The sequence below is a fragment of the Gallinula chloropus genome, assembly GCF_964237585.1.
Source record: "Gallinula chloropus genome assembly, chromosome: 5".
Lineage (NCBI taxonomy): Eukaryota > Metazoa > Chordata > Aves > Gruiformes > Rallidae > Gallinula > Gallinula chloropus.
The window spans coordinates 23,397,496-23,424,247 of record NC_140090.1 but is presented as its reverse complement, the minus strand read 5'-3'; the positions used below and the strand labels follow the sequence as shown (position 1 = coordinate 23,424,247).

The 26,752-nt window shown below is 43.3% G+C and overlaps 1 protein-coding gene across 1 annotated transcript in view; it reads left to right on the top strand.

Annotated features, from left to right (window-relative positions):
• The first annotated feature begins 200 nt into the window (after positions 1-200).
• CHN1 (chimerin 1) overlaps positions 201-26,752 on the top strand; it is a 99,053-nt gene continuing 72,501 nt past the window's right edge. Inside the window, exons 1-3 of the mRNA XM_084265238.1 lie at positions 201-315; positions 21,037-21,075; positions 25,187-25,242. Coding sequence (XP_084121364.1) covers positions 216-315; positions 21,037-21,075; positions 25,187-25,242 — 195 coding nt within the window. The 5' untranslated portion in view covers positions 201-215. The remainder of the gene's footprint in view (positions 316-21,036; positions 21,076-25,186; positions 25,243-26,752) is intronic.

Below are 26,752 nucleotides of genomic sequence, written 5' to 3'. Positions count from 1 at the left end.
CGGGAGCGGGGAGCTCCCCGCCGCTACCGCGCGTCCCCATCTTCCTCCCGCCCCCCGCCCCGGGCCTTGCCCTGCCTTCCCTTCCCCTCCCCTCCCCTGCGGGGCTGCGGCCGCTCCGCTCCGCCCCGCGGCAGCAAGTGGCAGCGGCCGCGGGTGCTGTGGGGCGCCCTGACAGCCCCGCGCCCAACTTGTGTTGCAGGCGCGCCCCGCCGCTGATGCGAGAGCTGCCGCGCCAATGCCAGCCCCGCGCCGCCCGGCCAGCCCCCGCCGCCCCCTGGGCCCGCCCCGCCGCCGCGATGGCTCTGACCTTGTTCGGTGAGTAACCGCCGCCTCATCATCCCGGCGGGCGCGGGGCTGCCGGCCCCCATTGTCTGCCGCACGGCAGCGCCTGGGCGTGGGCGCCGGCCCGGAGGGCTGCCGCAGGCCGGGGCCCGCCGCGCCGCCCCTCGCCCGGAGGTGGCGGGAGGGAATAGCGCGCCCCGCGGGCAGCCCGCGGTGCCGGCCGCGGCGTGGGCTCGGGCTGCGGGACGCGATGGGCGAGTTAAAGTTGCGGCGCCTCCGCAAGCCGCCGCGGTCGGCTGACGAGGGTCCCCCCTCTCTCGGGAGCGTCGGGGTGCGGGGCTGAACTGCCCGCAGCGGTCGGGTTCGCGAAGGGGCGGTTTCGGGAGGCTGCGAGCGTTGGGCTTCCCAGCCGGAGGCGGTGTAGCGGGAGCCGGTGTGTGGGACCTCCAGCTCTAGCTACAGGTAACATGCGGGTTGACCTGTGCGTTCCCTTTGGGTAGGGTTATTCCGCTTGCCTGTGCTGAAATTTACGGGGTGGGGTGGGTGTTACAAACTGCCAGCACCATGAGGTGAACGCAGCAATACAAAGCGGGAATTAGCATGACTGGTACAAGTACAGAATTAACAGGATACTTGGGATACTCTGTCTCGTAAGGAGCTTACGCACCAGGAGTGATTTCCAGTGAGTAGCTGTGGGTGACGATATGAAGTCTGTTTGTAGTGTTTAGACTGCAGCGTTTGCTTCCTGTGTAAACAAACGACTTGCTGCCGTTCATCCCGTGGCTCCTGGGCTGGTACGACTTCAGAAAAGAATAAAAACTCTCTCGTGGGTTTTCATAAAACCTGACACCTGTTGTATTGTTGTGGCATATTAAGCCCTGTCACAGAAAGTTTAGCATGTGTTGCAAAATACTTCTCTGTAGATAAAATCTGTGCGGTATTGGATTTAGCTACAGTGCTGCCGCTTAAATTTATATTTCCTGCCTGAGTTTTTCAGGATGCAAAAGGTGGGCTGTCATGGTTCACAGTGGAGCGAGCTGTCTCTCATTCTAGGCCTGATCTTGGGTTTGGGTTCACATAAGCCCCCGCTCTCCCCGGACTTCTGGAGGAGTCTGTGCAGGTACGGGGGTCCTGCATGTGGTCAGTTGCAGGGCAGGTCTTAAGCTCTTTAATGCAGGAGCAAAAGTGAACATAGAGAGTGCTCAGAGGGAAGATCAGCTTTTGTTAAACAGCCTGTGGTGCATATTGTGTTGTATCTTTGGAACGTCAGCTCCTTAGGACAAGGTGTGGGTTGTTACATAGTTACTGGACGTAAATACTGTAGTTGTCCCTAACAGAAAATCAAAATACCAGGCTGTAGAACTTAAGATGTCTTTTCCATGGTTATTGTGTACAATCTTTGCCTGCAAAATTAAGACTATTTTAACTTCAGCTTTGAAATAAAGTGGCGTTCCTAAGTCAGGTACTTTGGTTGTAAACTTACAAGACTTTTATTTTAGTTCACATGTATTTTATCTACTTAATGACACTTTTCTAGAAATATAAATTTGAGTTACAGAGTAAGTTGAAGTGGATGTCTTTTTGTGCTGTCGCATCTGTTATTAGAGTAAATGACATCAATACCTGTAAAAGCTAATGAGCAAAGAGAAGATGGAACAGGGTACCCCACTGTGTGTAGTTTTTAAGTAATATCTTGCTGAAAGTAAAACCTCAGGGTTTCACCCTTCTAGGAAAGCACAAAGAGGTATTAAAACAATGCAAAGATTAAGGCTAATGTGTGTTCACAGACAAATGCAATGCTTTCAGCCTTTATCTTGCATTTTGGCTGCCCTTGGGTAGTTGTGTTATCAGTTACTGCACCACAGCTGACCCGTAGTAATTAATTAAAAAAATAGCTCACACAATAATGGATCTTGATGCGTTTCAGTATAAGCCCTACCAAAGCAACATCATCAAATCTGGAGAAAGGCAGAATACATGTGCCTGTGAATTAATGTATGTGTTTTGAGGGATTAAGCACCCGTAATTGTACTATTTTAAATTCACATCTATCAGTAAAACTGTCCTGAGCAAACAGATCCTGAGGGAGATGTGTGCTTTGGTTCTGCTTGTCCACATAAATTCCAGGCTCGTTACTGCATTTCTTTCTAACCCATAATGCTGCATCGCACTGAACCAAATTTCGCGCTTTCTACGGACACTGTTAATAGGATGTGTTATAAAGTTATGGTAAGTTGCCCTTTCAGTTAATGTGTGTATGTGTGTGAGTACAGCAAGAGGGAGGAGAGGGATGGGAAATGTCATAACGTGCTTTCTCCATGCTCTTGATACTGTTTTACGGTTATTTTGGTGTGTAGTCCAAAGCTTGTACTAAGAGGGGACAGGACGAGAGAGCAGGGTGGCTGCTGGATGTCTGTTTGACATGCAGTTCTGAGGCAGTTGAAAGGTCAGGTATGTCTTATTTTTTCTGCTTGGCTGGATGGTTGGTAGCTTCCTGTTGGAGGTTGCCCGTTGCTGCTCTCCTCAGAGCGGCACTGCTTAGCTGCTGCAGAACTGAGGTGTGCATCTTGGAGGTGGCACCTTGAAACTCACTGGAAAGTTGGTTGGAGAAAGGAGTTTCTGTTGTATTAGCAGCCTTTTTCTGCTGCAGAAAAGGACTGTTTCACTGGGGCTAAATCTTCCTTCTTAGTTTATTGTCCAGCTTATGATGCAACATAAAACACAAAGGAAGAAAATGTGAAGGTTCATCGCTTTCTCATTCTTAGTTATTTTAAAATTCTCTTCCTTGTCTTGCCATGGTCTTCTAAGGTATCTTGTGCTCACTCTGGTCCATATGGAAGGTGGTAGGGAGCTGCTTGTGTTCCTGCCATGCAGTGGCGCAGCTGATGAGTCTGTATGTGGTGTGGGTTGTGAGGGAGAGGAGGTTAACTGCTCCACAGAGGTGAAGACCAGCCCTGGTGGGAAGCAATCAGAGATTGAACAGAGTGGAAGTTGTTGGCTATAAACGTACCTCTGTTACCTACCAACCACTTTGGCTACCTTGGGCAAGCCTGTTGACCCAATAGGGTTCATAGCTACACAAAATTATGGTGACAGAAATGGCCTGTTGTGACCATAGGTGGCCATTAGTATGTGGTGTGGCGTTTTGTGACACCAGGAGAAAACAGCGGTGTGGGTTTGACCTAGCAGAGGACAGCAGATCCTGTACTAGGACTGCATTAGTAGAAGCCTGGAAGACAATATATCTGAGAACTGAAAAAATCCTGGTCAAGCCTGTTTCTTGTTGCAAATAATAGATGTGATTAATTTGATTCACAGTCATGAATTGCTAACCAAGAGTTGGTGGGGATTTTAGAAACATCCTTATTGACAAAATAGTGCAGACTTTCATACCTGCTGCGTGTAAGTATCTGGAACTTGAGTAGGTGTCCAATTCTAGTGCCCTTTTTCTATCTTATGTCACATTCCCTTGTGAAAGGTTGTGGTGATTGGAGGTGTAGCCTCTTTCCTCTCTAATCATTTCTTCATGCCTGCTGCAGCAGCTGGAATGGCATGGAAGCCGGTGTCCTCTGCTGTTGCAGCACAAAGTCAGTGGCTTCAAGCCCAGCCTTCATGGAGCTGAGCTGAAGCTGCTCACCCACTTTAGCAGGGAAGCAGCTGAAGGATACCCGCTGGTTCTGCTCTGCAGACAGAGAGAGCCATCAGTTACGTTTCTGTGTCTAGACTTCCTAGAGCCCATCTGTTAATACCCTGAGCTGTGAGATCTCCAGTGACATGGCTGAGGGGTGTGCTGTCATTCCACTTGGGTGATTCAAGTGTAGGAAAGATAACAAACAATGTAAAGCAAAACAGAGGGGAAGTGTTAAGTTATCCCATTGCCACTGCTGCTTGCTTGTGTCTGGGTGAACTGAGAAGTGTTCTGAGAAAGTCAGTGCAGTACTTTGAAAGAGAAATATTTTTAGGTTATGTTTTAGTGCTTATGAGTTACCCATATGTTCTATGGATTCTCTTTGTGTTCATTTGTTTGTTCATCAACTCTCTTGTGTGAACAAAGACATTTCCAAACGGCCAGGAGAAATCTTCATGGACATATTTGTCATTAGTTATTCATGTGCTTGCCTTCTTGCTCAGAACCTGCCAATGGATGAAAAGTCACTCTCCTGAATATTGGTGGTTAAGAAATAAGAAGTGAAGCAATTCTCTTTTAATCTCTGAAGTGCTTCCACTCTGAGTGGCTGCCAATGAATGGGATTAGAGACAGAGCTGTAGTCGGCGTGACAGATACGGTTATTTAAGGAGCTGATGAACAAGGGCACCGTTTAGAGAAATTTATAGGGAAAATATCAGATGAAAGGAAACAAGCAAGAGACTGCTACAGGCAGCAAGGGTAGGGACAAAGAAACCAATTATACCTCCATTTCAGGTATCCATACGCTGTTGAAAGAGCACGCAGATATTAATTTGCCCACTTAACAGAGCTCCTTTCCACCTCTGTGAGCTTTGGTGTCATAGTGCACAGAGTTATTCTTTTAAATTAATCTATTCACTAATGCAGGTTTGAAGCAAACCTTTTGAAATAAGTTCTTCCATACTTGAAATGCAAATTAACAAATGACTTGTAAATGCTGTGCATCTGTGATTACTGTTCTCCATGCAGACTGTACTTACTGTCTCGCGGATGCTTTGAAAGGTAGGGTGTGTTTATGTTAGTACAAGCACATATTTTCTAATGTGATGGTCTTAAGAGAGAAATTAGATAATTGTTTTCTCTAAATAAAAGTTTTGCTTTTAAATTCTAGAATGCTTGGTTAGCTTGCTCACAGGTACACAGAAAGTAAATGTTCCTCTAAAAAGTGGCTCACAACAGGTAAAGTCTGGGGATTCCCTGCAGTTTAGGAAATACTCAAACATTGATCTGTTTGTTTCTTCACTTTCATGCAGAGTGTTCTGAGAACAGGAGGTGAAGAGATCATCTACAATTCAAGTTGTATTTGTATATGTGGTGCTGACCTATGCTTAAAGCTTGTGGCTAACTGTGATAGTCAAAGTTTGGTGGCAGAAAGAGCCAGTTTGTGCCAGAGAAGTGTCCTTTGAATCTGCCCTAACTGAAGTAGGGGGTGGAAGTTTGTTCATGGAACTGGGGCATTTATAGTAGGACTTTTGTTGCTACAGGGAATGTAAGCATGGAGTGCTGTGGGAATGGTACCCAGCGTGGGGTGCTGTGGGAATGGTACTCAGTACAGATCCTTCTAGGCAAAAAAGAAAAAAAGGGGCAAGATTTCACTGCTCATCTTGCACTCTTGAAGCAGTTTTCACAGTGAATGCACACCTGACATTGCACTGCCTGTGCTAGATCTTTTTCACCAGGAAAACTGAGATTTCAAAGGGATCTTTTTAACCTGGTTGGAGTAGATACTCTTGAAGTGTTTAGCCCATGCTTAAAATACTTGGGCTTCATCCATTACTGACTGGCACAGGCTAATTTTAAGGAAGATTTAAGTAATTCAACATCTAGTCTCAATAGGAACTTCAAATAGTTTAATTAGATGGAGCAATTTAGGTACATTAGTACAATGTTTGGGGTTTGGGGGTTTTTTTACAAGACTTAACAATGCAGGTGATTTGTTAAAAATGGAAATCATGTTAGAGAGAAACTCGCTCTTCCAACTCCCAGTCGTGTATCTGGGAGGGAAAGTGTCCAAGTAGGAAGAATCATGAGATTATTTTCTCCTAGGTGATGTGCTAACCTTGCCTAATTTATAGAACCTAATGAAACAAATAAGGAGAGCAACCTTGAAAAGGTTTTGCTGGCAATGCAATCTCAAGAAAAAAATTGAAAGGGAAACCTGCATAGGAACTGGGAAAAGAAGATGGATCTATTAAGTAGTAAATTGGTATCAATTCATCAAAGTATCAAAGAAGTGACAGACTTCTAAATGAGGATGAAAAAAATTCAGTCATGGCTTCTTAGCTTAGCACTTAGAAGTGTGCTTCATGCAGTGCCTGGTATAAAACAGTGTTTTCTGTTAATTGTGAATATTGTATAAGAGTCTTAAGGAATCAGGTTTGAGGATTGTCACTGAAGCTGGAAAGGTCAGGTCCCATTGTGCGCACAAGTAGTGAATCAAGATGGGGTTTTGGAGTTTTCTCTCAAGTTTCTGTTGCAGTATCATCAGCTCAAGCACACACACACACACACACATCCCTTTCCTCTGTGCCCTCAAGTGACCTGCTAGGACCTGGAGGCAGTCTGCGTGGCACAGAATGTCATCTGGTGGCATTGCAGTGCAATAACACTCTGGATCCTCGGATCCAGGAAGAGTTCCCAAGCCTTGCCGATGCATACTTCAGTCAGGTGTTTCAGGTGTAAAACTGGGGTTTCTTCTCTTTGGCTGATTCTTTCTGCTTTGTTGGGTTTGTGGACTTTCTTCTCTTACTAACTCTTTCCAGGAGTTCTCAACTGGTTTATTTGATGTTCTAAAGCACGTCTCAGTGTCGAGAAAAGAATATGTTTGTGTATAATGGTGGTGTAATAGGTACAACTTAAATACTATTTTAATCAATAAACTTGATTTACTGAGTTACATAAAGCTAATAACACAAGTCTTCTGGGAGACTGTTACTTGTGCCAAATAAAAGCACATTAATCTGCATCCCCCAAGGACACCGGCATAGGTAACACCTCTAAGAGTGAGTTCTTAGATGATTCTTTTCCTTTTTCTGAACTTAGCATCTGCATCTCAGGCTGCGGAGCTGCTCCACCTTGTGGACAGCGATCGGGCAGCTCTGCTGAAACGTGTCTTCAGATGAAACAAAACAAAACAGACCCGAGACCTGGCCCCAGGGCAGTTTCGTAGGCATTGAAAGAATAGGAGATGCTCCCTGCTCCCTTGTAAAATCAGAAACTGTCTTGATGGTTGTTTCAGTGGAGTGGATTGTGTCTGCCTTTTATATTTTCACAAATGGTGGAAGATGATGAAAAGCCCTCTAGATTTTGCCCTTTTGAATCTGTCTTGAAGCAAGGAAAAGTGTCAGTTAAAGCCAGTGAAATATTTGGTGTTCTAATGCATTTAACAATGTTGCTAGGGCTTTGTAATTGTATGGCATCTGGGCTTCAAGCACCCTCACTAGTCAGACCCAAGAAGATGCTGGGAAGAGTTCCTGTAGTTCTCCATGTTGTCCCCAAGGATTTAGCCATATGCTGGAGTAGTGGTCATTGTCCTGGCTCTGTTCAAGGGGAGGAGGGTTGATCACACTCGGCTGGGAAGCGTGGTCTGTTTGCCATGTGTACAACAGCCTCTGTGGATTTGAAAGAGTCAATTGACATCTGACATCTTCAGCTCCGAAAGTATTTGTTCATCCTCTGTCTGAATGAAAAAAGTGATGTATCTGAAGTGATCTCATAGTTTCTGGAAAATGCACTCATAAAATCCTATTCATGCCTGTGGGAGTCTGATTTCTGTGACATATTTTAATACATCAGACCCCAAATACATTTTTGGTTTTTTGCTAGAAATTCTGTGATGAGTATTGTGGAGAGACCTGGGGCTGCTGTGACCATCAGAGCTGCTTAGTGCTTCTGTTTAAAACTGTGATTAATGCTGATAGGATATGCTAATGTCATCTATCCCTTCACATGAGCAAATCTTAATCCCTGGAAGAATGCATTAAGAAAACTACAACTTCTGATTATGGACCACTGTCAAAGTTGCAAGCTAGACCTTCTTGCTCACAGTGAGTAGGTAACTCTGCTTTTGGTCTTGGCCATAGAGGCCATGGTAGCATCCATCTTTGGCATGGGTGGTAGGATCTGGCTCTGTTGAGTACATCATGCAGTTGGGGATGGATGTCCATGGTGCCTATGGGAGGTGGTGGTTCCCTCTCCACTGCACTCCTGCTCCCCATCTCTTGTCTCCTTCCCATTTCCTTCACTGCAAGAGCAACTCCCTTTACACAGCCCTGCCGTTCAGGAAGCTCAAATAAAAACATAGTTTCTGACCCTGATCAGAAACTGAGTGTTCTGGGACATCTTACTTGTGGGAAATTCCCACTCCAAAAGTAGAGGAAAAACACTGGGGCTGTTTTGTTGCCCACAGCATGGTGGTGTGCTGCCATGGCTGGCAAAGCCACAGCTGATAACATTTAAATTACATGGTGAATACAGTGGTGCATCATGTAGCAAAGTATTTGAGTGTAAAAGGAAGTATGGAATTATTATATAGTTCTGAAATACAAACCCAGCACTTTGGTGCAGAACCTAAATGTTCCTAGCTCTCGCACTGGCGGGGTACAAGCCAGTCTCCTCAATGCTGAATTAGTATCTGGGAAGTATACAATCCAGAGCAGACTATAAAAGTTGCTGATAATTATTTGGTAGGGCCAGTCTTCCATACTTTTTCATCTGTGCTTTATGGTTTCCATATGAATCTGGACATGATGTTTCAGTTGCAGCATTTTTCGTGAAAACCCCCCAGCGACCCCAAAGAGGATGTAGCTCTTCCTCAGCTCTGCCTCACTGGCTGAACACAGGCACAAGGGTCTATCCTTCCAATAAAGGAAGTGTGATTTTGACACAGCAGTTGATTTTGCTGATTTCCTTTTCAGGTTTTTCAAAGAGTATATTTACAAATAGGACTTGAAAGTGTTGAAAAAAATCTTCACTGGTTTAGTAGAAGCAGAGAAGTATTTCAAAGTAGTGATTCTTCTTCTTTGTAAGAAAACATTCAGAAACTTTGCACTGTGTATTATTTCAGTGCCTAAATTTACATGGTAAGTGAATTAGGCTGGATACTTTTTTATTTGAAAAAAAAAGAACGTTTGTAGTATAATAAGGTAATTATTTACAACTATGCAAAGGAAAATTACCACCCCAAAAAAAAAAATTCCCTCTCCTTCTCTTGTTTGGTTTTATCTCCAATGGAGAGAGTACGTGCACATGGCTGTGCTGTTGCTTTATTGTGGTTCCCTGGGCTGCGCTGTCTACCTGCCTGCTTCCAGGCTCTGTCAAAGCAATCTGTGGTCCCAGCCCCCTCCCAGAACCCTTGCCTGCCCCTCCTTGGTGGCAGAGCAGCCAGCTCAACAGTAACTCACTGGAACATCTCTTTTTCCTTAGCTTTTATTGAAGCTGTGTTGTCTTAAGAAGATACCCCCACCGTGATCCACCTCCCACTGCATCAGACCAAAGCAAGGTGATCTTTTTGTCCTAACCTGCTCTTCTGCAGGTTCAGAATTTGCAGGAGGTGTGAAACGTAGCCTGTGTGTGGCTGCTGCCCTGAAGCTTGGCGAGCCCCAGGGTGGGACAGCATTCCATACTCAGGGGAATGCCTCTGAGCAACCTCTGAGATGTGAGTTGCAGGCTGCTCTGGCCGAGGGATTGCTCGTGCTGGCTCACTCGGCTGCTATGCTTGTTGGCTTTTTATTTTCCCCCACAGCAGAAAGGTCTGTGAGTGGCAGACCTGCTTCTCAAATGCTTTGATGGGGAAGCCTTGCAGTTAGTCATTGCACTTGAATGTAAAAACTGCCTTTTTTGAAAGGCATCTTTCTTCTCCCATTGCTGTGCGAGAGCAGCCGCGGAAGACAAAGCGGGGCTCGCCGTGTCCCAGAGCTGTATTAGCATTTGCCCTTATTCATGTATGAAGAGCCCATGTATCACAGCCTCTGACAATTGCTTGCGGCGTTCTGCTTCCCGGCAGTTCCCAGCTAGCTGTGTGGGTAAGCCAGGACCATTTTAAAACTATAAACTAGATTTTTGATGTGTCGCTTCCTATAGCTCTCCATGTGCCTGTCTGTATATGTTTTCTAATGATAGGATTGTTTATGTGAAGTCAAAAGTGGAGCTAAGGACACTAGAAGAGCTGTTCCCCAAAGAGGTAGTGCTGGCTGGGGGAGACTTGGGAATAGAGATACAGGTCTTTGATGATTATTTCATCTACATAGGCCTCTTCTGCTCTTGCAGCTCTTGTTTCTGTTTGGATACTTTGTTCTGTAGGACAGTCTCTGCTTCTTGTTTGTGGGTGATCCTGTGGGACCTCAGTTACAGTCAGGATGCACCACTGTCCCAGAAATGCAGCTGATAATTGTTCAACGCCTCCTGCTTAACACAGTGTCATGATAGAGTGTGAGGTAATAAGCCCTAGTTTGTGTTATTTGCAGGCCAACATCTTCTAATCAGTGGAAAAAAAGAGAAAGAACTTCAAAACAGAGACAAGTAAAACATCTGAATTGGTTTCCCAGAGGGGGAAGAAATGTATGGAGTTACCCAGAAAAGGACTTGGAAATTATCTCCAAGCATTGACCATATTGTGCTTTCTGGCCAGCTCCCCTGTTCCTACTGGGCAAACCTTTGTGTTCAGGTCTCCCTCCAGCAGCCTGTTCCCAGCTCCCCTTCTCTGCTTTCATCCTCCCAAATGCAGAGGGGACTGAGGACAAATGGGGGGCCCATGCATAAAGCCTCCCAGGGCTTTACAGAGCTGCTTTAACAACCTTCAGGATGATTGTTTGGCTGTTGCTTCAGCCCCACAGTGCTGGGTGGTGCAGGAGTGGACCTGGAGCACAGCTTCTCCACTGAGTGGACCTCACACCTACTCTCTTTTTTTCTGGTTCTTGCCTTGTGCAGCAGATGAACCTGCCAAGGAGGAAAAGAGTTATGAAGAAGATGGATTTAATGCTATAAACAGGGAGAGGCTGGTGGGTAAATATATTCTGCTGTAGTTCTTTGATTGCAGTTGTAAAAGTGAGTTATGGAATTGCCAAAAAAGAATGTGAAGTTTTCAGCTTTTCTACCTGGAGCATCCTACTTTGGAGGCCTCTTGGGGGTTTTGTATGAGAAGGGGAAGAGGTAAGGAATGGCAGTTGCAGCTTTTGGATTGGGGAAAAGCTTGCAGCAACCAGAGAATGACTTCTGGAGTTAGAAATTAATTCCAATTCAAAAAAAAGCATCCCACCACACTGTGTCCATTTCCCTTTCTCTGACCTTGCCAATAAAGATTTTTAGGAGTTTCCTTCATGACACTATAAAAAAAAAACGGATCCTGGTTCCAGGCAAGGATACTTTACTTGGTAGTCTGTCTTCCTCCTTCCAATCCCAAGTGTTGATGTATTGCATCTGTTCTGGAAATCAGGACGTAAATACGAGCCATATTTTTGCATGAGCAATGGCGTGTGTTACTGACAACTGATTTAGAAAATGAAAAATCTGTTTGTAATAAGAGTTGTAATAGGTTTGTTATAACTCTGACTCAAGAATTTAAATGGGTCAGGTTTGGGGAAGGAGAGGCAACAGCATCTATTTGACTATCTGACACGGTTACGGAGGGAGATGTGCTTTGGCGTCTGTCTTGAGGCCGGTTTACAACAGGAGTAAGAAATCAGATCTGCAGTTAATTTTCTCCAGGTGACTCTGATTTTTCCTGGGCTGCTGAGGGGTGCCTTTGTTTTCTCTGCTTTTCCCCCCAGGAGGCTAATGAATGCACAGCAGCTATCTTGGCCCAAAATTCAAGGGATGATATGTTCTCAGCAGACTTACCAATGGATATGGAGGCAGGGTCACTATTGTACTCTTTTGTTGTGTTCAGCTTTTGGTAAAACCACAGCACTCTGTTTGAAAGTGGGGTTTAGAGCAGGAAAGTGAATGTATGTTCATTAGCCCAGGGCTGGGGGGGAGGAGGAGGAGGAGGAGGGAGGAATAAAATCAAAGCAACCAAGCAAATGGTGATAAAACATGCCTCCCCATTCAGCAAATTAAGGCATTATGCGATGGATGGAGGGGTTGTATTTTCAAAAACTCGCCCTTTATTTAGGGTCTATTACTGAACAGTCTTCTTATTCAGGGGAGGGGATTAATTTACAGCTATAAGAAACTTTTGTACCATATCATATTGTTCTTTTTCAATATTAGGGTGACTGCTCAGGATATTTGTCTAACCAAGCTCCAATCAATATTCCCTGTTGGATATGTTAGAGAAATCAAGACAAAAATGTATTTTTGTGAATGCCTTGAGGCTGTGGCTATAATGGTAGTCACTGGCTGGAAGTTACAGTAAAACTAATGTGCCCTTGTTGGTATTATTACTGTTTGGAAGAAGTAAAACAAGGATGGGAAATGAGCGTGTTCTCTGTTCAGGCAGGCTTTTAAAATAGACAGTGAAGGATTTGTGGAACAAAAAATAGGGAAGGAAATGTCAAAAGGTAAATGTTTTCTCCTACATTATCCCTTGCTGTGGTTTGAACAAGAGCAACGTTAAGAGCAATAGCCTCAACGGGTATTTCTCCTGGCTTCCAAATACGCTTCACTGACTGTGGTGAAAACACTGTCTCCAATGGAAACTTGTCTGGATTTAAACCAGGGAAGGTTGATTAAAGTTCTCAAGCTTTTGTTACCTGATGTTACTCTGAACTGCCCCAAGACTTTCTGATACAGAAGATACTTTGGCAAATTATCTATTAAATCTAAAGAAGTGACTAAACCAGTAAGGGCATATTTCTGTCAGTTTTGAACTTGCAAAATTAGTTTGCAAAGACTTTTCAAATAAGCCTTAAAGAGGATGGGAAACTGCCTCACTCATTGACCCAGTACTTTGAGGCTACAGCTGGTCACACTAAGCTTAAAAAAAATAATTGGCAGGCTCTTTTACTTTGAAATAGATAAAGAGACATATTTGAATTTGACAACATTTTCTGGTGGAAGTTGTTTACTGTGTAAGCCAGGCATTTCAGGATAGCTGAGCCTACAGAGCTCTCATAACTCCCTTAGCGAGATAAATGAAAAGGTGATAGGCAGCTGGCAGGCTGGGTGTTGTAGCTACAGCTGACCCGCAGAGCCAGCCAGGTAGCCCTTCCCACCGGGTCTGGCTTTTCTTGGGAAGCCGAGACGGTGTTCCCAGAAATGCTGAAAATCGGCTGCAGCCTGTTGTCTTGGCGGCTGTGATACCCCCCAGAAATGGAAAACAAGGTTAAACTCCGTCTCTGTTAAATGCCCACAAGGTGGCACTTGTCATCTTTTGAGGTCTAAATTTTTATACTTGCAGGAACACTTAGATGTAATTTTAGAGGGTTTGAAACTTGTAGTAAGCAGTAAGCTAACTGTGCTTCCATGGGAGAAGTGTTTCCCACCTCTCCATTAAAATCCAGTCAAGAGAAAGGGGACATCAGCTGTGTTTTGCTTGTTGCCATTGCACATGTAAAAATTCCATTAAAGTGTAAAAAATAGGGGGGTTTGTTATAAAGGATTTTTTTTTTAAGTTATTTGCCAACATTTGTGTCAACTGATGCCAATATTTATCTGGCAAAGAGCAGGGAGAACAAGTACTTGCTTCCCTTGCTTCAGTTAAATGTAAAACTAGAAACAGATCACTTGTAACCTGGTCCAGTCACTTATGGGATGAGTTCTTTTAACAGCAGCAGTGCTTGTGGTAGGTGAAATATTGCTCATTAACATTTTCCTGTCATTCATAGGGAGGCAGTAATAGTAGACCTGCTAATAAAAGGCATTGGACTCTAGCTGTTTTCGGTGCGTCTCTCATTCAACCCCAGTAGAAGAGTTCACACAGAATTTATTGTTGCCAGATCAGGTGTTTGTAGCAACCAGGACAGTGGTGTGATCTTTATACTCTCCCCCACAAGACTATGCCCTGCCTCAAGCCCTTTTGCTGAGAGTGTTTTCGTGCCTCCCTCTTGGTCATGCCAGGGAAATGGCAGCACCCCTTGTTGTTTTCTGGAGCATCCTTCAAACTAGCTTTCTCTCTTTCATTTTTAAGATTCCAATGCTAATTAGAAACTTCACTTTACTTGTTTGGGGTGGTATAAGCAAAAACGTGAGGACAGAAGAGCAGAAAAGAATACATTTTATTCCTGGGGCACAGTGCCTGTGATGTAGTGTAGTCTGGCAGCCAAAGGGATGCTTTCAGTATTGGTGCTCATTCTCACTGGTTTGTTTCTTTCCCTTAGATTGTCTTGGACTCTTTTTCTCCTCCCAGACAGAAATGCCTTTGGAAAACGTGAAGAACGTGAACGCCAATCGGTTTGGCTTTGTTTTGGGTTTTTCTGTTGTTGTTGTTTTCTTGCTTAAGCCAAAGTCTAAAGCATCTGAGGTGTGGGGGGGTTTATGGGCATTAAGGAGTGTAGTTACCTGCGCCAAAGGCTGAGGGAATGGAGTAGAACTCTGTAAGGAGAGTTCTTGCTGGTGACCATGCCTTCTGCCCACGCAGGTGGATGGCTTTAGTGGTGGAGTGCCACGAGTGCCACTCCTCAGCACACGATTTCAGTAACAGCGTTCGCCTGCCTGAGGAAGAGCCTTGACGTGTCTAAAAGTTTTCAAAGCTTTTTTTCCTTAACTCAAAGGAAATCATGTGCCAGGGATAACATTAAAGTAGTGTCAAAGCCTTAATAACAGTCAAGAAGTATCAGTCATTGTTGCTGAGTGTCATAGGGTATATTGTGTATTTGGAAACTGGGAGAAGATGTGGTGCTTGCTGCCTGGGCTGTTTTCAGCCCTGCAGGAAACTAATGTTATTTATCAGTGACTTTTAAACACCAACAGTTTCTGTAAAAGAACAGTATAATAGTTTTTGTTTAAGAGAAAGGAAATATTTCACAAAGTTGCCTGAGATCTCTTAAAAAGCATGGCGTAAGCCCATGCAAGTTGTTTTGGTCAGAAATAATTTGTTACCTCTGTGCTATGGAACAGCAGAGATAGGACAGGACTGAGCCAGAGGATCATTTCCCTTTTATAACCATGTGAAGAAACCAAATGCTGAAGTGTTTGTTTCTAAGAAAACATTTCATGCAAGGCAAGAAAGGTAGACCGCTCCTTCCACTCTTGTTTACTGAGCACTGGATGAAATGAACTTCTCTGCAGCTTCTGACAGCAGCGTGTGTAAACCACTGCTGCCAGCCAGGTTACACCACGACAGTATTACTCTGCTTGCCAGGGAGGGCGGGTTGGCTTCTGCGGGACCTCCTGTGATGGGCAGGTAGTCATGCACAATGTTTCTTGCTCTTTGCATCAGGGCTCTGCCTCTGCCAGCCACCCTGTTGCTGATGGCCGAAGCATTAGCAGAGGAGTAGAGAGAGGAAAAAAAGTGGATCCCAAGGTCCTTTCCAGGAGTGACAAAGCACCTTTGGTGTGTGCCCTCTCTCCTTCAGTACACATGCAATAGACAGCAGTATTCTGCCTGTTCTCTGCACCTACTGCCCCATCTCTGGGAGCTGCCAGCCATCACCTCCCCTCCCGCTGCTGCCTGCTGCACGGGGCTTCTGCAGAACACGTCCAGCGCTGCTGGGTGCTGCCACAGCTCCTCGTATTTACCCCGAAACCATAATATTGAAGCCCATCTGTTTTACTACCGCTGCCTAGGGCGGAGACTGTATGCATCCTTTAATTACCTTAATGCTGTTTGAGTTTTATTTTGGTCAGACTGCGTAAAAGCCCTGACTGCTAAGGCCTGCTTGGCTGCTGCTTCAAATGCTTCATGATGGCTTGAGCTTACTTTCTGGCATTTGTACTCTGAAAGAGAGATGAAATGACATTTTCTGTTCAGCTGTGCATTTTTTTGTGACTTGAGCATCTCACCAGAAAGTAAATTATGGCTTCATTTCTGTAAGTTGAGTGATTTTTACATGCATCCTTTGGGCATAGAGAAGGTGCTAATAAGGAAGATTTTGAGGCTGAGGAGGAATTTTCTAGAAGTTGTTTTTCGGGCACAGAAAGGAGTCTGTTGTGTGGGTCAGCATATGGCCATGTCCATTCACCATGCATTAACTCTCCAGGGGTTAAGTTTTGACACATGCTGCTGCCAAAAGCAGCAAGATTAGCATCTTAAAATACACACTGACACTTACCAATTAGTGCCTAGGACATAGCTTACAAAAGAATGTTTTATACTTTCTTGCATCTTTTCATATTTATGACTTAGAGCATACTTTGGTCCTAGATCAGTTAAGAAAACATGAACTTGGGTCTTCTCCTGATTGTGTTGACGCTTGGTCTCTTCCATAAGGTTCACCACCTGAGGCCTCACCTGTGTTCAATGGGGATATTGCCAAATACAATCAAAGTTTGGGGCAGGAACTGCTGTGTCAGCGGACAGCTGATTGTTTCATCCCAGGCAGTGTTTAAAAGTAATCTCCAGCACGATGTTACAGGTCACCGTGCTGTGGGGAGTGACGTCCGGTAAAAGAAAAATAAAACTGAATTCTCTACAGGAAGCCTCACAGTGAGTCCTAAATTGCTTTATGGGGTGACCATGCGTAGTTAAGCTGCTGCTGCTCTACCCTAGAGCTGGCTGATCTTCAGTGGGGAGAGAGAAAGAACCATTTCAAGCAGAGGTAAACATTTTTATTCTCTCTATAAAAGGAATACACAGAGACAAGCAGTCTAAACAGTTTGAGGCAATAGTAACAGTTTTCATATCTGCAGTTAAAATGTACACTCGGAAAGTACTACAGTTGTCCAGATTTATATAAGGGATAAAATGGAAATGGTAAGAAAGAAGGAAAATAACGAAGGGAAATGCTATGCTGTAATGTCACAATTAGTCACGTTTGTGTTTATGGAAAAAATCTGAGATGCTCTTATGGTGTTTGTGTCTGTATATGAACTTCTCCTAAATGACTGTATCATTCTCTATTGGCGGAAGCCCTGTTCTGTGCAAGCCTGTGTTTCTGATGATCACTCTGTGCTTTTCACTTCTTAATTGCACATGGTTCATGCCCAAGATGCACAGTTGCGTAGTTTCCTATTTCTTTCATTTATTTATGTGCTTAAAGAAGAGCATGCTGGGCCCAGAAACCAATGCCTCTGCCCCACTGTGACATTTCTGCTGTTCTGGGCTGTTGCCAGAACCTGCCTGTTGCGCTGTTCTGGGCTTTTCTGTCTCTGTTTTCTCTGTGTTCAGACAACTTTCAAGGAAGCCTTGAGTAGAGGTGGGATGGCTTGAGGATGAGATGCTGAATAGATCAAGCGGGCTGGGGGATGAATCCTAGCAGGACAGCACTGGAAAGCAAACCAAAGTGATGCTCGGGAATGAGGGGAGAGGTCTTATGTGCAGATGAAGATCACTAAGTTTGGGAGAAGGCCAGGTCCTGGGAGGAGAGTATTTGGGAGGAAAGGACATGATGGCAAGAAAGCACCAAGAATTGTTTAAGACGTAATCAGAGATGATTCCTGTCCTTGTCCATTGGACAGAGAGAGATGAGCTGGCAAACTCCTGCCCTTGGAGAATCACAGAATGGTTTGGGTTGGGAAGGGTCCTTCAAGATGATCCTAGTTCCAACCCACTGCCACTGCATAGACACCCTCCACTAGCCCAGGTTGCCCAAAGCCCCATCCAACCTGGCTTTGAACACTGCCAGGGAGGGGGCAGCCACAGCTTCTGTGGGCAACCTGTGCCAGGACCTCACCACCCTCACAATGAAGGATTTTGTCCTTATATCTGTATCTACCTTCTTTAACTTTAAAGCCATTACCCCTCGTCCTGTCACTGCACTCCCTGAGAAACAGTCCCTGTTCCTGTAGCCCCTTTAGGTACTGAGAAGGCTGCTATAAGGTCTCCCCGGAGCCTTCTCTTCTCCAGCCTGAACAGCCCCAACTCTCTCAGCCTGTCTTCATAGGAGAGGTGCTCCAGCCCCTGATCATCTATGTGGCGCACCTGTGGAGTCCATCCAACAGGTCCATGTCTATCTTGTGCTAGGGGCCCCAGAGCTGAATGCAGTACTCCAGGTGGGATCTCCCGAGAGCAGAGGGAGAGAATCACCTTTCTTGACCTGCTGGTCACACTTGGTTTGGTGCAGCCCAGGATACAGTTGGCTTTCTGGGCTGCAAGCACACATTGTTGTCTCGCATTAAGCCTGTATTTCACTACCACCCTCCACCCGAGTCCTTCTTGGGCTGCTCTCAATCTGTTCTCTGCCCATCCTGGGTTTGTGCCTGGGGTTGCCCCAACCCCTGTGCAGGATCTTGCACTTGGCCTTGTTGAGGTTCATGCAGGTTGCACAGACCCACCTCTCAGGCCTGTCAACAACCTTCTGGAATGGCATCCCTTCCCTCCAGCACATCAGCTGCACCACACAGCTTGGTGTCATCAGCAGACATGCTGAGGGTGTGCTCAGTCCCTCTGTGTGCCACTGACAAAGATATTAAACAGTGCCTGATTAAATAGTCCTGATACCGCCACACTCTGCTTCAGAAACAGGGACACACATCAAATGTCATGTAGGCTATGTAAAAAAGGCAGGTCCATGCCTGAGCTAGAGGCAGCAGCTGTTTTGGGTCTGCAGTAAGATGCTTTCTTCAAAGATGAGTTTGATTTTGCTCTGGGTTGAAGTGCATAAACTGTTTCTGCAGGGTAAAGCTTGTAAATGTATTTTCACATGTCCTGCAGCATTGTTCCACCCCCAGCCCTTAACCTTGCGTGTAGCTTTGGGTCTCAGCGGGATTTCAAGCAATGCCATCAATTTAAGATATTGTTACTCTTTTCTTTACGCACACACACATATTTATACAATGACAGGTCTATTTAGAAGTTTGAAGGTACAGATTTTGGGCAGACAGCTGTTTCTTTTCTGATCTATTCCAGGCTGGAAAATTATTAGATACCGGTATTATTAGATATCAATATGGATTCAGGGTAGATAATCTGAATAAGTCCTATTATATTATGTAAAAATAAAATCTTACACCCTTGTAATCAGAGAAAAATTCTGAAGAATTTTTAAAAATCTGTCATTGCTTGGAATAATAGGAAATGATCAAACACTTTGACTTGTAAAGGTTAGAAAGGCTGTTCAGCACCAGCATCTGTCAGCTTGAAACTGGTCTCAGTTTGGAATTGCAATTTATGTATACGGACAGCGTGCCTGATGTAAAATGTCCTTGCTGAGGAGAGTGCCCTCATGCTGGCAAAAGCCTCACCGGTGCTGGTAGGACCAGTTTATGCATTTACGTTTCCTGTAGGGCTCTAGACCTTTGGAGAGGAGCAGCTTTAAGCTGAATTGCCTCTCACTTAAGGCTGAAAATACAGTTAAGATAAAACATGATGCACAGCTTGTAGAAAATTATTTTATCATGGAAACGTTTAGCAGAGCCGAGATAGTGTGCTGATGGGAGCTGTAGAAAAATCTGAGAGCTGACAGCAGAGACTTTATTGCGTTAATTAGAAAGTGGTGCAGCCTTAGTGAGAAAATTTATTTTGGGTTCAGCATTTTCTGTGGGTTTTTTTATCGTGCCTTAAAGTGCTCGTCAGTACTTTGGGTGCTGAATTGGAGATGCACTATCTGGAAATCAAGCTCTTTTCCTAATAACATGTTTTGAAATACCAATGATGCGTTAAATGGAAATACCTTGATTAATCTTTAAAGCTGGGTAACTAGCAGAGGGGTCTGGTGCTTATGCTTACTCTGTTTTATCTTTCTGCAGTGGTTTTAGTAACAGAAACGTTCTTGCACAGAGAGAAACGCTACAGATGCTCTCCTTCACCCATGTCACTGTGCTGTAGGTGCTGCTACGGTGTTTTGTATCAGATAACGTTGTATTTTTGTTAAATTGCAATCGCAATGACCTTTTGTTGTTTCATTACCTCACGCTGGATGCCCGGGGGGTATTCTCGCACTGTAAAGGCAGTAAAGCACCCACAGATTTTCCTAACAAAATCCTTGTGCGCAGCTGCATAACATAAATCATTCCTTCCCATTCCTGAACGTTAAGTGTTTGTTGTATGAAAGTTACTGCTGTTCCTGCCTGACTTTAACAAGGCTTGGGGTTTTCTGTTTGGCACAAATATTGTTGCTTTTCAGTTTTATAATGGTGTTGCCCTCAGTTGCAGCAGTCGTATGGCTCGAGTGTGAGCGAGTATAGGTTAGGCTGCCAGGATATTTATATTTTCTTAACAGTCAGCTCATATTTTACAAATACAATGTGTGTTGTCCTTTTCTTAAATTATTTATTTGCAAATTCAACTGGTGCATATATTGGCAAAAAAACAGGCTATAGCCAAAAAAGAAATAATCAGCTAATGGGGTAAGGGTTGTCTTCTGGGACTAAATCCCTTATTTTTACTTACGCCTTTTGCCTTCTTTCCACGTGACATTGCAGTGCTAAGGATCACATTACAATGGCTCTGGAATGAATCAGCTTGCACTGCCTTAATTAAAGGTATCAAAGTAGGAACGGATAACTATGGCTGCATCTGTTGCAACTGTTTAATTTTCGACAATTAAAATTTGGGATTAGAAATGTGCAGGTACTTTTAATACATACTGACTGCTTCCAAGCAGAGCTTTTACTCAGTATGAAAATACCCTCCTTTTTATAAAAACAGTACTTACTCTGATTTGATTTTAGGAGTTGTTAATTGCTATCCAGAAGAGGGAAAAGCTAATCACAGGAATAAATTGAATGAAAGCTGATTTATCAGAATATAAATTGAGATTTTAAGAATCTTTCTGGTGGAATTTAGAAGGGAACTTAAGGATTTATACGTAGTAAAATATGCATTCCCCTACCCCTTCCCTATATTTTGGTTTCTCATCTGTACGTTTGCCATTTTTATTTTTGCTGGCTGAAGAAAATACCTTTCCATCTTTTCAGTTTAAGTTAAGAAAGGGAACTTTTAACAGGTAGTTCTATACTCAGATAGTAAAAAATAATTTTGGAACCTAGGTACAATATTTATCTTAATAAATCTGGAAGTGCTTCTACAAGGTTATTTCTGTATTAAAATGTTTCCGACACAATACTGAGATTTGTTGGTTTTCTTTCAGATACTGATGAATACAGACCACCTGTCTGGAAATCTTACTGTAAGTATCTCAGCGGATTTATTTCAGTTTGGTGCTTTAAAGGACTCCTTTTTCTTTTCATCAGAATTTCAGAACCATCGAGGGGTTCATTAGTATTTAGAGATAGATGCTGTTGGTTATCCTGAAGGATAAACAAATGCAGATTATTTAGGCAAGTAGATTATCTGTATCTCACTAAGGTAAGTAGTCCCAGTCCAGAGTGGCCCTGTCTTATATTGGTTTGTCTGCCCAGTCTGGGGCTTACATAAACTCCATTTGTGTCTTGAAAGTTGGTATCACTGCAAACTTTTGGGGCTCCTGCACTCTAGTACCTTCATCAGTAGAGTTGAGACTTGAGCTGTTTAGAAAAAGCAGTTTTCCCCCAGGATTTGCTGATGTAGTAGTGGATGAGAGCGTTTATTTGGCTTGGCGTGACAGATCACAAGCACGATATTTGAAGCCCTGGTTTCTGACCCACCTGCCTGCCTGTGCTCTGCAGCTCTTTCACGTGGGCACCTTAGCCCCAAGGAAACCAACAGGCTGCCTCAGCCAAGTGTGCAGGGCACCAGTCTGGGCCCATTGCCCTGAGGTCAGAGTGCCACTTCCCTTGGGAATGTCACAACTTGCTGGTTTTCATTCTTCGTTTAAAAAAAAATCCATCCACCTCCCCACTCCCCAAAAGAACCCAAGACCAAAACCCAAAAAACCCTAACAACCAATCAGTCTTCCACTTTTAAATAAAAACACACACAAAAAAATTCCATGTAAAGGAATAGCCTGTTGTTTGGAAGCACTAATGGAGGCTCAGGGAGATTGAAGAGAACACAAGACAAATGGTGCTGTAGCAAAGCACCATTGCTTCCCATGGCCTCTCACCTCTGAATTCTAGTTCTTTGTAGATAGAAAAGCTTGGGTGCTAGACATTGAGTCTTGAGGAACCACAACAAGAAACGCTTGTCTTCTGCTAAAAGCCGACTTTGAAAGCAGAATGTTTGTGCATTTAATACACCTAACAGTTTAGGGATATCAAACCTATGTTTCAATTTTCTTTTGTATATATTTCCAAGGTTTGGCATCTTCATGCTTGTTAAGGAATTCGTTTGAGCAGCATTTCACATGATAAATATGTTGGGGACCTTCAGCACCTGAGCAAATGTAGTTATATCAAAACAGTTTCCATCCTGCAGTGGGAGATTCTTTACAATTGGAGGTTTTGGGTTGGTCTTAAAGGCTTGGTAAAAACCAGGGTTAGAAAGAAAGTGTAAGAGAGGAGATTGAAGTATTTTTGCCAGCTAAATTGTGTGTCACAGTAATAATGAGCATTAGAAAAACAGCTTTTCTGTCACCTAGCCCAGTCTTCTGTTAATGGCTCACAGAGGTCAGTTGTTTCTTTTCTGTCTTTGCCATTGCCAACCCGATGCGCTCAAAAATCAGAGCTAGGACTTAAAAATCATAAAGCAGCCTTCTTGTTTGGGTTTGGTTTCCAGTTTTTGAGTTGTTAAAGTGGTCATCAGTTTTGTAGTCAAGATCTATGCAATATGAGCATTAGATGACTTCTGTAAATGAGAACATGTCTCATAAGAAATTTCAAAGCACTTAGGCTGTAAGTAAATACTCAGATATTGTGAAATCTGTAGTAAAACTTACAGGAGTTGGCAAAACTGCATACATCTTAACAGTCTAGGAGTATCAGGGTCTTTTAAAATACATTTATGTTAATTGAACCAAATTGAAAGGCAACGTCTAAAAAAAGGTTGAAGACTCTTTAATTTGTCCATCTTGAGTGCTTTCTTTAAATGGATGACTTTCAACGATTTTTAATAATTGCCAACATATGCAATTGCTGTCATGCAATTGAGACAGCTGGGACCTTGGTCTGTTTGTGAATCTGATGGCAAAGCCTGTCTGTGCCTTTTGAATCATCATTTATTATACCAGTAGCTTGTCATATGCCAAGTCAGCCACTTCAGTATTAAAGAATTTGCCCACAGAATGATTGGAACAAGCTTTTTGCTTGCAGCAGAGAGCTAAAAGATAAAACTGAGGTACTTTGCTCCTTGGTATGAAACATCATTAGTCACGATTACAATACCTTTTTGTATTGCTACTGAGATCTGTGTATTTTGCTCCCAGATGTGGGGGTTAACAGTGAATCACAGCTCTCTACCTTTTGTGAACTCAGGGAACACTACCTCTTTGTTCAGCTTATTCCATGCCGCAATCTGTGACTGGGGGGTCCAACATCTACAGTGCTGAAGCTTTGTTGGCAGCTTGCCAGGATCTGAAGGTTTGGGTGCTTGCAAGTGTGTGCACCCACTCTCCTACACCATCCTGGTTCGCCGTGGTGAACCCCCTTTCCCATGGTTCAGAATGCACAGAGTCATGCGGTTTGATTATATTTCTGTCTCATGATGGATGAAGATAAATGTCTTGTTTGACTTCCCTGGCAGTAATTGCATCAGGGAAACTGGTGTTGAACAGTTTGAATTGCATATGTCAGTGGAGGAATAGGCATCCTGTTTTGTAACTTGTCTACCTGCTGTGCTGGTAGAGGAGAAGGGTACTGCCTTTGAAGAGGAATTTCCTTCCAGAAAATCTTTTCAGCCTGGCTTGAAGTAAGGTGGCAAAGAAATCTCAGTTTTTAGCCAATTTCTGTGGAGCATGCAGATTGTGAGTCTCCACTGCTCTTCTGTGAAATTCACACAGACTCCATAGTCACTTCATAATTTAATTTTTTTTTTTTCTTTGAACTTGACTCTGCAGTTCTTAGAATGAGACATGGACAAAGGCCAATGCCATCAATGGAAGATAGGGGATCTGTATGCTGGGCAAATGAATGGTCATGCTATGCTTGAAATGAAAATCGCTGGGTGTTCTGTCCTAGTGTGCTGGTTTTCATTGCTTGCAAAAATCATTTTTGTAATAGCCGTACAAAACAGTACAGATTGATTTTAGTAACGTCAGGAGAAAATCCTGGGGGTTTTGTTTGGAACAAAGGGAGTGGTTTTTTATTTTTTTTTTTAAACCAGTTTATGATTGCCATATCATTGGACATCTTGTCATTTTCTCCGTTCTCATGTAACTCAGCACATAAATACAGCATTTGTCAGTGGAAAAGGCTGGTGATCAAATGGAGGTAGAATGAAGGCAAATCTTATTGGGTGAATCACTGTATGGTCTTATTACCTGAAGAAAGTGACAGTGCTTGCTATTAGGCCTTGGTGTTAGTACTACTGATTGAAACATAATTTAATTTTAAAAGATTACAATTCCAAATGTCCGTTTTATCAGTTCTAGAGTACTAATCAAATGCAAACTTACTGTTGGCAGCCCTGTTTTTCAGGTGACTTGCCAAATCAAATTCTTTTTTGGGATAGAAGTTGAAAGTCATTCCTTAGGTGGTATATTAGAAAGTCTTCATGCAAGTGCCTTTAAATTTGTGTGGCTCCTAAGATGTATTTGGGTTTGCAGAGGCTTCTTTAAGAAAAAAAAAAACAACAAAGTGGGGGTTAGAGGGGGGAGGGAAGAAGTAAGTAAAAAAGGGAGAGTGAAGATAGTAAGTGTATGTCATGATTTGGGCTTTAACTGTTTTACACTGCTACTCAGCCTTTCATGTCTTTAGATTTGTAACTGCAAAGGGCATTTTTCTCTTTGTACAGAAAGGTCATCACTGAGTAGTGGCAAGAGCAGAGGGCGTGATTCTGCACTGTTCTGGGTTATGCTTGTAAAGTCTAGGCATATTTCAGATGACTGAATAGCCCAGCATAGTAGGATGGGACTCCATCTGCTTACTGAAAAAAGTCTGAGAGCAGCCTGATTTGACATATAATAAAATTTAGTTTTATCATGATTCCTTTTCTGATCTGCTTGATGGGCACTTCACTGGTCTTAACCCAGTGACTCCCTAGCACTCAGTTAATTGTAAAGATAATCAATAATCCCAGTTTGACTAGCCACGTTCCTTTTTCTGACCACCTGTAAGTAATTTTTGGGACCTTGATGTGTGTATCTGTGCATTAAATCCTGCAGAAATTCTTCCATTTTTCTTGAACTGCAAAATTTAATGTTAAAGTGTCTTAATTTATACAAGGATTCTATATTAATCAGATTTTTAACTTCTGCCTTCTCTCAGTGTATCAGTTGCAACAGGAAGCTCCCCATCCTAGAAGGATAACCTGCACTCGTGAGGTGGGTATTACAAAGGTTCGGTTTATACAGTCCAGTAACTCCAAGTCTGTACTTAATGGTGTCCAACCCAGACAGTGGTTCCTTGGGAGATGTGGCTCAGTGGTTAGAGTAGATGGCCCTGGGGACACTGGTACCTGGTGATCCCTTTGATGTAAAAGTAAAATTTAAAGCTTTTTCAGTGTGATGTGTATACTTGAGAATAATTTAGTGGCTTTGGATTATTAGATAAATAGATGCAGTCGAATTTCTCCTTCTTTTTGGGTCAGAAATTCGCAGGAGCAAGAGCAGAGCTGTGCAGGGGAACTAGGCACCTGTTCATACACACATTGCTGCTGGAGGTGTAGAGACTGAAACCTCCCCTCATGCTGTCACTTGAGTCATAGGTTCAGTAATACTAGTAACTAAACTGTGCAGAGTCCCAGATTTAAGGATCCAGACAGTAAGAATGGGATTCTGTTGATGCACAGTGAAGCACCTGCTTGTGGGCTCATTTGATGGGGCAGCCCCCCGGGTTGCTAGTGCTCCCTGAGCTGCCATCCAGCATAGCCACACCTCTCCAGAGGTGTGGTGTTGGAGGGACGAACTTTTACCAAACATCCGTGGCAGCAAGTTTTTGCTCATAACTGCATCTCTCTCACTGCTTCAGTTAGGGACCTGGGAAACATCAATTTCAACTGCTGAAATGTTAGACTTGACATGTTAAGCAGTATTACAAAACACAGCTCTTACTGAGTAACCACTGAAAGTTACTACGTTGCTGCAACAAAACATAAGTACTTTTATCATGTGCCAAAAGGAAATTAATCTTTGAAATGTGTTAGTTACTTCAACATAGTGTTAAATACAGAGGGACAAAGCACTGTCAGGAACATGAGTAGCTTACAGTCTAGATCACAAAGAGGATTAGAATTAAACATGTGTTTTGCTGTTGTCTTTTCAGATGTCCAGTTGTGATTCTATGATTGCTGTCTGTCAATTTTTAAGATAAAAAGTAAAGATTTAATGGAAATGAAACACTACATTTAGTGGAAGCACTTGTGTTTTCCTTAGTTTATAAATTTGTATTTTTATTAAAGATACACCTGTAGCTGATTGCACTTCAGCAAGCCATAGCTATAGGAAAGAACAATACATAAATTTTACAAGAAGCATTGTAGCAAAAAGTTTCATTTTAACCAGCGTTTTCACCTCTGATGAGTCCAAGTGGGCAGATTCATGTTAAGTTTGTCATGCAGAGCTCTTACATACATCAAATAAGGTGGGAAGGAGATTTGAAGGAGTGATCTGTAGAAGGTAAGATCTGAGCAATGGAAAAAAAAGGAGGCTTTCCAGTTTTTTACTCCCATTGCAACGTGTTGGGAAGGTTCTCCACAGTTTTGTGTGTTCTCTGTGTTAGTGGTTTTGATTATGTTACAATACAAAACATTTGAAGTCTTGTAGGAGCTTAATCTTGTAATACAGGTTTCTAATTCTATGGAGTTTGAGTGTCCATTTCAAGCAGTAACACTAT